This window comes from Mytilus trossulus, chromosome 5 (genome assembly GCF_036588685.1).
Source record: "Mytilus trossulus isolate FHL-02 chromosome 5, PNRI_Mtr1.1.1.hap1, whole genome shotgun sequence".
NCBI lineage: Eukaryota > Metazoa > Mollusca > Bivalvia > Mytilida > Mytilidae > Mytilus > Mytilus trossulus.
The window spans coordinates 71,843,104-71,859,857 of NC_086377.1; the positions used below are offsets into that span (position 1 = coordinate 71,843,104).

Consider the following 16,754-nt stretch of genomic DNA (forward strand, 5'->3'; position numbering starts at 1 on the left):
ATACTAGTACTTCATTATGATATATTATGCCAAATTTCGTCCACCCTCCTTGGTATCTAAATAACACTAAGATAATTCAATCTTTACTGGGTGTAATTTCAATAATTTCAGAGGGAGTCTTTCAGATTGATTGATTGATTGCTTAACGTCCAGTGGCAAATATTTCATGCATAGGGGATGGGAGTCTTTCAGCTATTTGATCATATTGAAAAGCATGAAAAATGCAGGGTATCTAATATTTCATTTAACAACATCTTGGTGTTAATATACATAACATTCACTGATCTGGAGTTATGCCCCTATACAAATGGAAAAATAAACTGCTGAATTGTTAGTTTCTGTGCTCTGGCTTCAGTTTGGCTCAACCAAATGTTATACACAATACTTATTACCACAAAACTCAGATCAAATACAGATTTGAGTAGGTTCACTTTCACTGCCCTCATTTACGTCTCTGTATAACTATGTGACATGAATGTTTCCACTGTGTCCTATGAATACTCCTTTTACTGTTATAAGTTTGATATTAAAAACCATCAATCGTAGACAGGAAACAAACTGTAGCATACAGATGGCATTACATGTTATATACCTGATGAAATAGTGGATTGAGGAAGAAAACCAAAGTATGAGCAACCTTCAACTGTGGAAGTCTTTCACGGTTTTGCTGAATTTGTTTTGTGAACCTGAAACAGTATACGAATATTTAAACAAAAATCATAACTTCAGTATCTTTATAACTAATAAAACAATATTAAAAGAAGTATTTCTTGTTCCTAGTTACTATATTTTACCATGGATTCAAGGATTTTGCCAAGTACATGAATTTAACTGACAACCTCAGTGTTAAAAGCATAGCAATACAGTAGATTTATTACTTAGACCATTTAGCCATAAACTCCTAATCTCTTTATTTTTTTATTTAAGAAATTTGTCTTAAATACTTATAAGCTATATTTTTTTTATAATACCTTCTACATGCATGTAGTCGTGCCTGGTCTATACCATAAACTGTCAGTCCTGGAATCATTTCCTGTAACTGTTTCCCAGTGTAATCTTTTGCCAAAATTGACAACTTCTACGTCTCCATGTTGAAATCATTGGTATTATCGTACAGTTTTACAATTGTGGTTGTTAAATCAGGGTGATTGGGGAATAGAAATATGGTCACTTGGTCTTCTCCCGACCGGCAGTAAAACGCTTGCCGAAGTGGGGCGTCCGTGTGGCTGTGCGGGATGTATCAAGTTCGCAGTCACGTCCGGTCGGAAGAGGGACGTTAAATTCAATGACTCGTGTAAAGACAGTGCCACGCTCTTTGCACGTTAAGAACTCTTGCGACAACTCTTTGAGGGGTCCGTAGGTGGCCTGTTGCAAGGCAAAATGTCTGTCCCTATTCAATATACCATCATTTTCCAGTGGCAGTCAAAATTTCCCCGACCATCATCCTAGATGGCCTCTATTACAATTACCTACCTACTGTATTTATTGTTAACGTGTTCTCGTCCTGAATATGCATGAAATATTTGCCACTGGACGTTAAGCAACCAACAATCAATCAATGTTAAATCAGGGACTGGTGAAACCTGTTTCTCCATCTTTATCAACTCTGTTAACACACAAATAAATTGTGTTAATGACTTGTGAGTTAAAGAAGATTGTATACTACTGAGATAAACCTACATCATCGGCATAGTAAAATATGTTCCTATTAAATGCAAAGAGCAAATGGGTTTTGATAAAGGGCAGAACAAAAAACAGAATAATGTGTGGTAATATCAGGATTTTCTTTACTTGTTAATATAACTGGAAAAATCAAAACGCATAAAACAGTTCCTGAAGATAATCTCCATGAAGGACAAAAACAGAAATAGAAAATGATGGAGAATCATCCAGATTATCCTCTAGTCACTCAGAAAGTTAAAAAACATTTTCATCTGAATGATACATGTACAGCTATGTGGACAGATGGAAATACATACAAAGGTCTTAAAATAAATCTTCTCGAGTTAACACTTCTAGTTCAGTCTTTTTTACCTATTGCATTTTGTCTTCAAGAAACTCATCTAAAAGAAAGTGACAACGTATCTTTAAAAGGATACAACATGTATAGCACATTTTCTAAGGTAGATGAACGTGCTGCAGGCGGATCATCCATTTTTGTGAAGGACAACGTCATTCATAGCACAGTCCAACTCACAACGGATCTGCAAGCAGTTGCAATTCGTTTATCATTAGACAAAACAATTACATTATGTTCGATATATATTCCACCTAATTCAATTATCGATAAAGCAAAACTCAAAAACCTCACTGATCAATTACCCTCACCATTTATACTTATGGGCGACTTCAATGCCCACAATCCATTATGGGGTAGCAAGACTCATAATGCCAAAGGTAAGATCATTGAGGACTTTGTCTCTCAAGAAGGATTATGCATTTTTAATGATGTATCTAATACGTATCTTCATCCTGGAAACGGGTCTTATTCTTCTATTGATATCACTATATGCGATCCCTCTCTGCTTCTGGATTATTCATGGCGTGTTCATGATGATCTATGCGGAATTGATCATTTTCCAATAGTACTTGAACATCTTTTTAATTCTGCCCAACAGAGAGTACCACGTTGGAAACTTGACAAGGCGGACTGGTCCCTGTTTGAGAATCTCTGTCGAGCGGAACTTCAGTCAAAGATGTTTGAGACTGTGCAGAAATTCACTAGGGAGATCATTAAAAAAAAGCAAGCCATACAAAATACTGCCCTGGTGAAAATTCATATTCAGTGATGCCAAAAATTCACATTGTCCCTACAGAATAAATTCAAAAAGACCTCCATATCATGTTTTACAAATTGATTCCAGGCACACTTGAGTAACAGGAGATATTCAACTAGTAAATCTAAATATTTATATGCAGGTAGGAGTTTATGTTTATTAATTTAATATTATCAATGACAAAGAGCAAAAATAAATCATGAATTTTGGTATAAAGTTTGTAAAAAACCCACTTTTTTCATTAAAATGATAATAGTTCCTAATATACTTGCACTTGCAAAATGAGATCATCACTAGGACCCGAGATGTGGATTCCGGATTTGGACAAAAAAGGGGGGTGCGTGTCCAAACAATAATGGAAGTTATTAATTAAGTGCGACATAACGAGTTCACACTAACCATTAATTTGTTCACACACAAGGGTTCAGAGCCCATCTAAATCCCACGGTGGCACCTCTGCCATTTGCACAAGAGATGAAATCAGAGATGGAATGCAAGATGTAAATATTCTATTTTATGAAAGTCCTGCCTATCACAATTAAATATTCTCTGAAATAGAAACAATTATGAATTAGGAACTTCAATAAATTAAGCAAGCAATAACAGAATATGTGTTTATCTGCCCCAACAAGACGTAGGCTTATTATGAAACGCTTGACGGCGAGTACAAAAAAAAAACACTTAGTGTTTCCGTCAGCCGATCCGACTTCCGCCGCGTCATTCAAACGTTTCTCTCTCGCATTTCAAGACAATAATGCTACGACATGTTAAATAAATTCAAAAGGGCAGGTGCAAGAGCTATACCAACCTACTCGATTCTGGTATTGGTAGAACGGCGACATTTCAAATTTTTCAAAAAGTGCTGTGCCTAGTTATATAGCGTTCGTTTAAAGGAAATTTCAGAACCTGAAGTGCCAAAAAACGTTTTATTGTTTTTTATTTACAAAACCTCTGCTATCAAACTAGGCACAGCACTTTTCCAGTAAAATAAGTTATCCCGATCACAGGGAGCCCAAAACCAGGGCGATCCGATTTCATCTTGCACCTGCCCTTTTGACTTATTTGGGAAATGTCATTACTTTCAGTTTGAAGTCACGTGACACCAATGTATTTATATTTTTCTATAAATAAAAGTTTGGAATGAAATTCAGAAAAGATATTTTCCCCCTTTTTACGCTTTTAACGTGCATTTTTGGCATATAGGCAAAGAAAACTCACTTTGAGTTCAATATGTTTTTTTCCTGAGTATAAAATGGGATTTTTTTCGAAACGCCCTTAACGTCGCTGCGCATGGATTGATTTGAGTGTCTGACGTTAGAAAAATTATATACGTCACATAAATTTGTTGTTCAATGTGCATACAAACAATTTTAAAAATTTTTCATAGGTAATGTACGCATACAGAGTTAAAAAATCAAAAGTATGTAAGAATAAATTACAGAAATAGACCGAGATTCAAAATAGTTCAAAGGTTATACATAGAATTTATGAGAATCCAAAAATTGTCAATTCCACTACGCCATTGATTGATTTTGACGTTTGTGGTTCAACGTATATAGTAATAGGGATCATTCGTAATTTTTCTTCCTGTAGACGTCGCTGGTGTTCCATAAGTGGTTGTCGTAAGCGCTTTAATCACTTGGACGCTTGAATTGCATTACGCGGCATTTGTTTACATTAGAAACCAAAATGAACAGTCGATAAATTGACCATACTATGCCCCAATATTGTTGTGTGCCCGGCTGCAATAATTCCGAAGGCGGTCACAGATTTCCAAAAGACACTGAATTCAATTTGAAATGGAGAGTGGCCATAAAAAGACTTGATCCATCCAACAAAAAGTTATGGAAACCAGGAAAATACGACCAAGTTTGTCACAATCATTTCACGCCAGGAGATTATAGAACCACTGGATTAGGTTATTATATTTATATTTTTCTTGAATTCAGTTATGTTTAAACTTATTTGTTTTGATTATTCTCGATTAAACAGTTGTTTTGACAGATTATTCACAAAAAGGGGGTATTTACGAGTGATGTAATTTTCTTTGAAATAATAAAATTTTGTCAGTTTTTTACCAGTCCCTTTTACATTTGTTTACAAGGTAAATCAGATAATTTCTAGGAAATAGGAGAATAAATTTGCAAGTGAAACATAAACATGAAAAAAAAAAATGCTTAAAAAGATGAGTAATCTTGATATATAATATATGAAGTCGGACCATTTGAACTTCTGATAGAAGTCAATCCTTCATGGGGAAATTTGAAAAGCGTCAAACATAGACCCATATTTTTAAATATCGTCACATTATTTGAACACGGATGTGGATAAACCCACACATTTTTCCTTTGAAATTTATTCAATTTCTAAATTTCTAAATGATATTGTATCAATAAAAATTGCTCTTCTTTGTTTATTTTGTATTGCTTTGTTCAAAACTTCAGAGACAGAGAAAAATAATTTTTCTTTGTCTTTATGATATCTTGTATTACAGAAACTTCAAAGTAAATTCAGAATTTTTGTTGTTGTCATGAATCAAATTGGAGATTTATTTTAAAATATTGTTTGATGCAATTACATTTTATTTATGGCTTACAAATCATTCAATATTTGTAAGTGTAAATCATAAATGATAAACACAAAGTTTCATTTCTTATATAATTTAACAGGGAACAACCATTTAACTTTGAAAAAAAGTATGGATCTCTACTGTCAGAGCAAAAGCATAATGTTTTTTTTATTTCTTACGTCACATATATAAAAGTATTATTTTTAATATCTTTACATTAACAGTAAGATTTTTTTTCCCTCTCCAAATTTGGAAATAATATAAAAACAACACAAAAACAAGCCCTGCATTAAATGGTTGTCCCTTAGGAACACTAAAAACAATTCTGAATTTACCTTTATTTAAATAGCATGATGCTTTGTGGTTTCTTGTTTTAATATTTCAGATGCCATCATGGAAAACAGACATTTTACTCAACCATGAAATGATGGATGGGATACATTATTATTTTTGTTATGAATTCATGGTTAAAATTCAAGACTGGCTACAACTGCTAGGATTAACATTGAGTCACTGGAGACACCTTAGCTGATAACAGAGGTTGACAGTTTTATTATAAAATTTTAAACGAAACTTGATTTGGTGCAGTGACAAGGGATATTTATGATAGGTATAGGAAGATGTGGTATGACCCTTGAAAAATAGAATTTATCCTTGTGATAAGGGACAACATCAAAAGCTTAATCTACATGTAGGATAAAAAAAAACTTAATTCACATAGTTTTTTACACATACCTTCCTCCTCTTAACTTAATTTGGGGAAAATTGATGGATTGCTACATGTAATTTGTTGTCAGAATTAAGCACAGAACTAGAATGATTGTGAACTTTCTGGTATGAATTTCAAGTGTTTATGAAAAAACAACTTACTATGTTTCAAACACAGACTGTTACAAGACAGTGAGACACTTACAAATGTATATCATGTACATCATTCACATGCAAATATAATTTCAGAATCAATAAGAATATTCAATGCATATTAATATATATGCATGATATGACATAATGTGTAGTTACCTACAAGTAAATGTAAGCTAAATATAATTGCAAATAAGAGATGGCATCAAAATGTCAATGTAGGATTAAATACTTAATTCAAATAATCCCCCCCCCCCCATTTACTTCATTTATAAAAAAAATTGATTAATTGCTATTTAAGCTCAGAATTAAGCACAGAACTAGATTGTTTGTGTACTGCTTTCTCACAATCCAAGATAAAACACTTTATTTACCTTTACCTTCAGGGGATAATATATTTTGTATAATGTTTGGTAAAACTTTTTTTTAGGTGAACGTTCACGGTTGAAGGCTGAAGCAATACCATCAATTTTTAATTTCGGACCATCTATAAAAGAAGAATCACCAAGAGCTAAACGTTTCAAACAGAGATCTGCAGATGAGCCAATACTGATACTTAATAATTTTGATTATCCATATGAAGCAGAAGTAATTTCGTCTGAACCTAACAGTGAGAAGCCTATTATAACAGTAGATGATGTTTCCTCTAGATCTAAGAACCAAGGAATTCAATGTGATATTCCTTCATTTGGAACATTTAGCATAAAAAGCTTCAAGTTCAATGATAAATTGATAAATTATTACACTGGTTTTGATGATTATGATCATTTTATGATATTTTTTCATTGTCTTGGACAAGCCGCATATGAACTCCAGTACAAGTGCTCTTTATTACACCCAACAGATCAACTGTTTTTAACCTTGATAAAATTGAGGCAGGCAAAAGAGGATGTAGAACTGGCAATGTTGTTCAAAATTTCAGAGTCTACAGTTTCTAGAGTTATCATGACATGGATAAATTTTTTATACTTTCAATTGAAAGAATTAGATGTGTGGCCATCAAAAGAAATCATAGAAGAAACTATGCCAGTTGACTTCAAGAAAAAGTTTCCCAATACTCGTGTTATCTTAGATGCAACTGAGGTACCAATTGAAAAACCCACAAATGTGAGTTGCCAAAGCACCACTTGGTCAAACTATAAACATAGAAACACTCTGAAAACTATGATTGGCTGTAGTCCGAGGGGAGCCGTAACTTTTGTGTCAGATGCTTTTGGTGGATCTGCAAGTGACAGACAAATTGTAGAAAAATCTGAACTACTTAATCCAGACATCAAAATGTTTAACAAAGGGGACAGTATAATGGCAGATAGGGGGATTATGGTTCAAGATTTATTCGCCAGTCAAGATGTGTATGTTAACACACCAACCTTTTTAAAAGGGAAATCCCAACTTGATCCCAAGGAAGTGGTCCATGATAGGAGAGTAGCATCTAAAAGAATTCACATCGAAAGAGTAATCGGATTGTCGAAAAGTTACAAAATTCTGAAACATGGCATTCCACGTGGAAAACTTCAACTTGGTTCCAGAGTGTGCTTTGTCCTTTCTAATTTTAGAAAAAATAGTGTACATAAAAACGCATAAAAGATGAAATTGATTTATATGCTATAAAGTTAATATATAGTATACATTGTATATAATATAGGTTTTTCTCATTGTTGAAGTCTGTACAGTTGTGAAATTGTTTATATTTTTTCATTTAAACTTTGGTGAAAACTGTCTCAATGACAAGCATATATCCTTATCATCTCTTGATTTTTAAATGATAATCAATATTTATATATTTATATAAATCAATTCATAGGGATTATGTTTTATGTTTTGTTCAGGAGAATTGTGACTTTTTTGGCATCTGTACAAATTTTACCAATTGTATATAACTTTCTATCATATTATTGGTTTTAGAACATCAGTCTGGTTGATTAAGCTACTAAAGCAAAAAAAAAATTAATGTGTGTCATAAGTTTTTATTCAAGATAATTACATAAATATGTTTTTTGGCACAAACTCTTTCAGAATAAATGTTAAATACCAAATACATAGAATAATATTAATTGACATGCTAGAATGAAAAGTAACATGCTAAGGATGGATAGTCAGTTGAAATTCCTAAAAATGGAATTTATGATAATTTCAATCAGAAAAACATTTAACATAATGAACAAATTAATTTGATTACATTTATTGATACATGTAGGTGAGAACACAAATAATGGAACTCCTCGTCTAGATATTTGACTTTAAAAAAAAGGGTGGGAAAATTTATCACTAATATCATTATATGTAGCATTTGTATTATTTACATGTAGCATTCAATTCACAAGAAAAGAAACCTAATAATTTCAAAACAATACTCATAAGTAAATTTTATTTTTTTTCAAAATATTTCAGGGAGGTATGAATTTTTTTATAATATAAGATTAAGAGAACCCATGTTATAGGTTGAAATTCTTGTTAGCTTTTGTTTTGGGGAAAAATTAACTAATTTTGAGAATTTCATAAAAAATTGAGTTATGAATGCTGATGCCAAGGTAACAAATTAAATAATAAAGTACTACTGACTATACAATAATTTGAATGTGATGTTAACGTGTGTACCCCCAAAGAGGCCTATTGATTTGATAAGTTATTTCAAAGAAGCTTTATATATATTTTCCTTAAAGGGCAAATTATACAGTTTTGAATATGTATATAAATATAAGTTTGATGAAAATTTCCATATAGGCTATTTTTTGCCTGATTAAATATGAAATAAAAAATATACCTTCATATGCTACTTTTTGAGTTATATGAGGTTGAAATTTTGTGTATTTGCTCAAAATTAGGATTTGTGTTCATATTTTTCCTTTCGTAAGAAAGACATAACTTTTTTGTTTTAAAATATAAATACAAGTTGTTTTTTGATAAATAATTTGTAATTTCTGTATTTTACAAGTATTCTAAAAATTTATGCATTTTTTCTTCAGAAATAACTTATAATTATCAAATGGTAAAAATCATTTTTTGCTGTATATTTATCGAAATTAAAAAAAATGCACTTTTGACAGTTTTATAAAATTTGGTCCACATAATCTCCCGGCAAAATGAAACAAAGTGTCGTTTTTAAAAATAGGGGTTCATGAACTCCTTTTAAATTACATGTAGAATGATAAAAAAAAACAGTTGAAAAATGCATCTTTTCCCAATATGTCACAGTTTGACGTCGCAAAAATAACATTTTACGTCAGCAACATCATTACCTCCCCTGTACATGTATTGTATGCCCTTAATGTTCCAAACAATGACTTTAAGTGAATTGAATGATTTTCTAATGTATACATATATATTTAAATATATGCAAAATTTAAGGTGGTACCCAACACTTTAACTAAAATTAATTTCGCTCGTTTAATTTTCTTGAAATTTTGACAAAGTATTTACTTTAACCCTTTGACAAAAATATAAAAAAATCTAAATATTTTAACCAACCATTTTGTCAGAAAATTTACACTGGTTACATAGCAGTTTGACAAAGACTAGTTTTGATAAATGAGAAGCTTAATATTACCTTAACAACACGACGTGAATAAAACATTTATTTGATATTACAGAGTTATCTCCCTGTAGTGTTAGGTACCACCTTAATGTATATCATTCAGTTCTACATTTGTGATGCAATGTAAGGTCTGAAGAACTTCTTATAGAACACTTCTAATTTTGGTATAAGACATGACTCACAATAAGCATTGTCAATGGCAATTTTTTTAACAAAAAGATCACAAAATGTGTAAACAACAAAATAGCAGTATTCCCTCTTAGAAACATACAATTGTCCTTGTATTTGAACATAATAGTAGCTTGATTGTTTAAGCACTATATTGCCATTGTCATCATATTCCAAAAATGGAAAACATTTCCCTGGTTTTATTTTTTCATTTCTTCCATTAAAAGGACACTTGATTTCAACCAATCCATTCTCACCCACAGTGGCATCAGGTGTTGCACCTAAATATGGATGTTCAACACTTACAAACAAACCACATGTAGAGGTTTGTAGTGTTGAATTTGATTGGAATGCATTTAGAGCCTTCTTCTCATAATTTTTCCCATGAAGCGTGGCTTGGGTTGCAAACGTGTTCCTCCCAGTTAAGGATGCACACAGCTTGGTTGTATTTCTTCTGCAGGTTGCCTTGCATATTTCCCCAAATCTGGACGCAGTTAGCCTCCATTCTCTGGATTGGTACCAAGCCGAACTTACACTTTGCCCCCTTGTCATCTGTTCTATTTTTTGGGCCATTTTTGCATCAACCTGAAATTTGAATGAATAATTTATTGAATACAATAAATGTAAAATCCTCCTCAATGAAACAAAAAATTATTACAGATATCAATCTTATTTCACCAGATGCACATTTCAACAAATAATTTTTCTTCAGCAATGTTTGAGGCCAAACTAGTTGTAATACATAAATATTACACAAACTTACCAAACCAAAGTGAAATGAGGTTTCTGATTACTTTTAATTTGCTATTTTTGGTCAGTGAGCACGTCCTTGATAAATGTTTTTCCCATAATTGTTGAATTATTCCTGTTACATATATAAGAGTTTTTTTTTAGTTTAAGTCTAAGAATGGTTTTAGCAGTGTTGCATTAGCTAATTCTGATCTTTTTAATTCCTTCACTTGCCAGAATTAATAGTTTGTTTGCCATGTCTTACTATTAAGTATTTTCAAAAACTATTTAGGAGTGTTGTAAAAATTCTAGTTTCAATAATCACAAATAGATACAACTAAATCTTGTTACAGCTAATTTCCTGTAAATGTTATAGTTCAATTCAATTGAATGTTTTTTAAATTACTATAAAGTCTATTGTACAATAAACAAACAAAGGAAGCAAGCTAACATTGCTCTATAAGATTAGGAAATTAGCTGTAATGCAAACACAATGATACTTACCTTAACTGCATGATCAACCCAATGTTCAGTGAATGGAATGGTACTGTAGTTATGTTCAATAGCTGCTGCCTGCAACATATAGTATTTTTGTCTACATTTGTAATAAACTTTCACAAAATCAGTCATACCAGGTAACAAGAACTTGCTATATTAAAGAATAAAAATTATGCTCTTTGGAACACATTTGAAAACCTTTGAAGGAAAGCAGTAGCATTTAATGCATAATTGATTTTTGTTTTACTAACTAATACCTATCAGTCACAGAGGCCCCAGCATTTTAAAAGAAATTAGATTAGGGATTAATAAAATCCTGGAAACAAGCTCTTTTGTACTGTATGTGTAGCTTGGAGAAGGGATATGTAAGATTTGAATATGAGGTAAAGCAAACATAATGTTATTATAAGAACAGTTGTAGTTTTAAAGCTTATTGTAATAGCTTGAATTTATATAATAATATAGTTTTAATAACACCTCCCCACAATGAAGATATGAAATAATTGTATCTTATCATTGAGAACATATGTCTCTGCACTATATTTGTTTTGTCAATTTTGGTATTTGTATTTTATAAATGTCAGCTGGTATCATTCCTGTATTGTAAATTTTAACAATAAAAAGTATTTGATCCAATTTGATTTGTATAACTGAACAATGTGAGAAAACTATCTGCCTCCGAAAGAAGCATACATTTTTTAAATGTCCCTTTTTTCTGTTGAAGTTATAGGAGAAAAATTTGTAATATAGAAATAAAAAAAAGAACTAAATTACAGAAATTAGTTTAATTTTACAATTATTTATTTGATATTCAGCTTTTTTGAAAACCATTATAAATAATATAGGTCACCAATGAGTTAAAAAAGATTTCAATTTTCATGCCCAAAAATCATTTTTGCAACAAAGGGAGATAACTTAGAGCTTTGTCAATGAGTCATCTGTGTCCAAACCAGATCTATTTGTTTGGGTTATGTTTGTACCATATCATAAAGTTATAACTGAAAGTGTAAATAATAAAATTTGTAATAAAAAAACAAAGGTTAATTTTTTTGCTGAAATTTTTGTACCTGGCCCGAAGCCTCCTTAAGTGAAAGGAAAAGCATGTACCTTAACATTATTTTTAATTTCTGCGTATTTTGAACAACAAATACCTGGATATCTGCTTTGGAATATAAATATCTAATGGAGAGATCTTTTGATGTTTGACTGCAGTAATTCAACATAAGGTTTCTGACTCTATCGTTGAAGGTGTTATCATTTCGATACTTAAGGGGCCTAGGATCATTCAGAAACTCATCACACAGCTTTCTTTTGGTTGGTAGCTGTTCAGCTTTAATAGGTGAACCTGTAACAATGAAATATAATTATGTATATGTATATGTTTAAAGATAGGAAGAAAATTAAATGCATAACTCAGGACAAAAACATGTAAATGTTCCTGAATATGTATATTATAATGATTCTGCTGAACACAAGACGGACACGCTGAGATTAATTTGTAATGCACCAGTAAATGAAGTTACCATCATATCTACACTTATTATTTTGACTTTGATCCAATCAGTATTTGCTCCTTCCTTTTATTCCACATGCTTATGAGAGAAGCAGACAATTTCAAAATATTTGGTTTAAATAAGCAGCCCTGGTTTGGAACCCATATTCAAGGCAAACATGCTACCATTTGACCATGAAGGTGCTCACCAAATGAGCAAATCTCTCTGCATGTACATCAGGATACATTTATAGTTAACAGATAGAGTGTGACTATTTCAGTTTTCAAAAGTAATATTAGTATCCATACATTATTGAAATTTTAATGGTTTAAGAAAATATTGGTGAATTTTACCATGATATGTGGACTTTGGTTTGTTAAACATCTGAAGGTTATCTGTGCAGGTTTTTTCCACTTTTAATGCCCCATTGTTTACAAAGTCTTCCATCATCAGGAATACAGCTGCTAAGTGTTTGCATGTGCCATGAGGGCCTCTGCCGGCAGGACACTCACAATGGGAATTGAGTGGGTCCCCTGTTTTCTTATCCAGCCTAATTTTATAGTTATATGAAACCTGAAAAAAGGTCATTTGAAAAACATTGTGGTTTACATTATTTTTTTCTCTCAAGATTATTGATTTTTTACACTTATATCAAGATGAATTTGATTGTTTACTGACCTCAATTCCATTCTTATTTTTGAATTAACTATTTTCATGTTGTTTAACCCCCCAAATATATATATATACTCAGAAAACTCTTTCATATTTGTTTTGCCAAAAACTCTACCCTCACCATAAAAAATGGTTGCCTTCAACCTGTGAAGAGGTGGTTTTTTTTTACTCAATGTTGAAGGCCTTATTGAGACTTTGAAATGAATAAAGCAATAAAAGTACTTTGATTTTTTAATTTGATATATTTTCTTGCCAATGCAGATGATAATTTCAAATTTAAAAAAAATGTGTTTGATGAGATTTCTGATTTGATTAGCTGGATTGGAAAATGATATATCTTAAACAATTAAATATCAAAATTTGAATTTAAGACAAATCATCTATATCCTTCACAAAGAACAAAATAAATACTGCATTAATACTTTTTGTTTCATGGCTGCTCCAACTATTCCACTTAAAAATATGTTGGTGTCTTTAAAGTTGATTGAACAGGCTTGCACTCTGTTGCTGTCATACATCAACTGGCCTTTTGTGAGTGCTTTGATATCTGCTGCACACTGTTTGTCACCTGAAATACAAGTATACATGTATAAGATAATAAAAACAGTCCTATTTTAAATTCATTATATTGACATTTCTCTTAAATTGAACAAAATGGAAGGTTAGTTTATAATTCCTGTGGTACAGGTCAGCGAGAGTGGGTAATGTTGAGGGGCTTATGCATTCAATTATTTCTTTTTTGTTCAAATATTGATAAATCCCTAGACCATAACATGTACAATGTACATACTTGTTAACTCATTTATATAATGGTAAAGTATCCAAGTTTCTGCCTGTCATATCTTTTTCTCATAACTAGTCTTGTTATTAAACCAAATGTAAAAAGGTACTGTAAAGTGACCCATAAAGTTGTTAATTTCTGCAGTTTTTGGTCGCTTGAGTTGTCTAATTGGTAATTATACCACATCTTCTTTTTAATATATACATATTTTTTTTTTCATTCGTTATTTTATATAAATAAGGTTAGTTTTCTCATTTGAATTGTTTTCCATTGCATTGTCATATCAGGGTCTTTTATATCTGAATATGCAGTATGGGCTTTGCTCATTGTTGAAGGCAGAACAGCGACCTATAGTTGCTAATGTTTGTCGTTTTGGACCAGGTTGGCAAAAAAGTGGTCAATCCTAGTATTTACCATGCCAGTGGTAAATACCAGGAAATACTGGTAAATACTACTGGTCAATTGAAATTTTAAGTGGTCATTGCTATAAAAACCACTCTCTACCTGGTCAATTACTGTTAGTAATGAAATAATGATTGTTCAAGTCATATTAAATGCATTCATTTCTATTTTTAATTTAAATTCATATATATATATACATACATATATAATAAAAGTGATTTAAATTGATTTATTAGTCATGTTAGTACATAATATTAAAGTAAAAGATAAAAACTGTTTCGTCCCTGCCAAGGGTACTCATCAGGTGGCTTTTAAAAGGCTACCACTACAGTTTTGTTTTTCTTTTCTTTTCTTTTTCCTTTCCTCAAAAGTTTTGGTATCTTGTGGACAGTTGCTTCATTGGCAATCATACCACATCTTCTTTTTTATATATTTTTTGACATCTGAAAATAAAAACTTACCTGCCAATCTATATACAAAGTAAGCATCGATCTGCTCCTTTGTTATTTTTGGCAGCACCATCTTATGCTCAGCAAGTAACTGCCTAAACCCAGAAACAGGCCATCCAACATCTAATGGTTCTGGTAAGATAACTGGTTCCTCTTGAAAGTTTTTGTTTCTATCATATGCATTCAATCTAAGAAATGGAACAATTTATACACTTGTTATCATCAATGTTACATTTTTTATCTTTACACTGTCACTGTGCATCAAAATCTACTCAAACATTATTATGATTATAATATTAAGAATAATAATACAATGAAATCTTTGTTCGATTAATATAAAAATCATGCCAAATTATATACTATGAACAGATACATGTAGGATTCAAAAATGAATGTAATACATTTACATGCAACCATATTTTCACATAAAAAAATATGTTATTTTTGGAGCTTTCATATCTTCAAAATTAACTATGTCTGCTAAGTGCTTCATTCATTCATATTAGATATTACAGAGAGCCATTTTTAATTGTTCTTCAAAGATATGTACATGTATAAAAAAAATGTTTGTTTGCACAATCAAAGTGCATGTCTGTTTAACAGTGATATTATCATAATATTGGAGGCGTTAATACAAATTGTGTAATCATCCTAGTATCAAAAGTTACACATATTTATATTACCTTAACAAGTAATTTGTTCCCAATGCTGAGTCTGCATGGTCTATACATTATAAGACAAAAAAATATCTGTATAGTACCCCTATCTTAAAAATATATATCTTTTGATAAACTTTATAAGATGAGTTTATTCAGTAATGTTGGGACCCCTAAAGCAAAGGAAGGCCAATGATATGACTTTGTTTACCCATTTATTTTATTTTTTAGGGAGGGGGGTATACATTTTTAACAAAAAATTAATCAAATCTACATGACAGCTAGTCCAAATAAGTATGATATAGGAAGATGTGGTGTGAGTGCCAATGAGACAACTCTCAATCCAAGTATGATGTCTGGCAAAGCTTTTTTAAATTTTTTAACACAACTAAGATGAAATAAAGAACTATTCTTAAGACTATTCAGCACATGAAAACACTTTATTTGTGAACTGTCTACCTATAGATGCCGTTGGGAAAAGTGTTTGTATATGAAAAGCATAGAAAAAACGTATGTCACGTATTGACTTTTATGCAATGTATTGTAGTTTGGACTGATGTGTTTTTTCGCTTTATAATGGAAGAATCCCAAAAAATTTTACAACATCGTATACCTTTCTATCAGATCTGTCTTTCTCCCTCTTGTAACAGCCCCACGTAACGACAATTCCTTCTTCAAGGCTGGTACAGACCAGGTTATGTAATCACCGCCTCCACCGGAAGCCATGTTGTTTACTTAGTAACCACTTATGGAACCGCAGCGCCGCCTGCCGTGAAAAGCCGTGAATGATCCCTATTCATAATAGAAATATATCATAATGACATATTATAGACAAATATCATACTGACGGGATCTTTTAAAGTACAGAGTCACGTTATAAGCACAAAAGAAATACAAAGAGTCACATATACAAAACAAATCACCAAAAAATGAAAGCCAATACAAACACATTGACGAGATGTATAAGTACCGAGCCACGTCAAACGGATATCACATAAAACCATTCATCAGTAAAAGTAATCTTAATAATAGAACAAAAACAAATTAAAGAACAATAAAACATGTTGTTAAGATGATACACAACATCAGTACGCAGAATCTATACATCAAGACCATCGTGTATTATTTGAGAAGTTGATACGGAATATTTATCAACAAGGTCTT

General features: G+C 31.5%; 2 protein-coding genes across 2 annotated transcripts; one reads left to right on the top strand and one right to left on the bottom strand.

The window, feature by feature from the left end:
* Window positions 1–4,372: 4,372 nt before the first annotated feature.
* On the top strand, window positions 4,373–7,791 carry LOC134718270 (uncharacterized). Its single transcript, XM_063580764.1, has 2 exons — window positions 4,373–4,695; window positions 6,638–7,791. The coding sequence occupies exons 1-2, from the start codon at window positions 4,494–4,496 to the stop codon at window positions 7,789–7,791; spliced, it is 1,356 nt and encodes a 451-aa protein (XP_063436834.1). The 5' UTR covers window positions 4,373–4,493.
* A 419-nt stretch (window positions 7,792–8,210) lies between these two features.
* Window positions 8,211–16,383, bottom strand: LOC134719141 (uncharacterized). Its single transcript, XM_063582119.1, has 7 exons — window positions 16,204–16,383; window positions 14,947–15,122; window positions 13,725–13,870; window positions 12,984–13,203; window positions 12,289–12,482; window positions 11,144–11,212; window positions 8,211–10,495 (listed from the first exon to the last, which is right to left on the bottom strand). The coding sequence occupies exons 1-7, from the start codon at window positions 16,314–16,316 to the stop codon at window positions 9,848–9,850; spliced, it is 1,566 nt and encodes a 521-aa protein (XP_063438189.1). The 5' UTR covers window positions 16,317–16,383; the 3' UTR covers window positions 8,211–9,847.
* Between the last annotated feature and the right edge of the window lie 371 nt (window positions 16,384–16,754).

Coding starts and splice junctions, on each gene's coding strand:
- LOC134719141 (XM_063582119.1), bottom strand. CDS start 16,316: ATGGCTTCCGGTGGAGGCGGTGATTACATAACCTGGTCTGTACCAGCC. Junction 12,483..12,983: donor ACCAAAGTCCACATATCATG/GTAAAATTCACC, acceptor TCATTGTTACAG/GTTCACCTATTAAAGCTGAA. Junction 10,496..11,143: donor GGGTTGATCATGCAGTTAAG/GTAAGTATCATT, acceptor TTCAAATTTCAG/GTTGATGCAAAAATGGCCCA.
- LOC134718270 (XM_063580764.1), top strand. CDS start 4,494: ATGCCCCAATATTGTTGTGTGCCCGGCTGCAATAATTCCGAAGGCGGT. Junction 4,696..6,637: donor TTATAGAACCACTGGATTAG/GTTATTATATTT, acceptor ACTTTTTTTTAG/GTGAACGTTCACGGTTGAAG.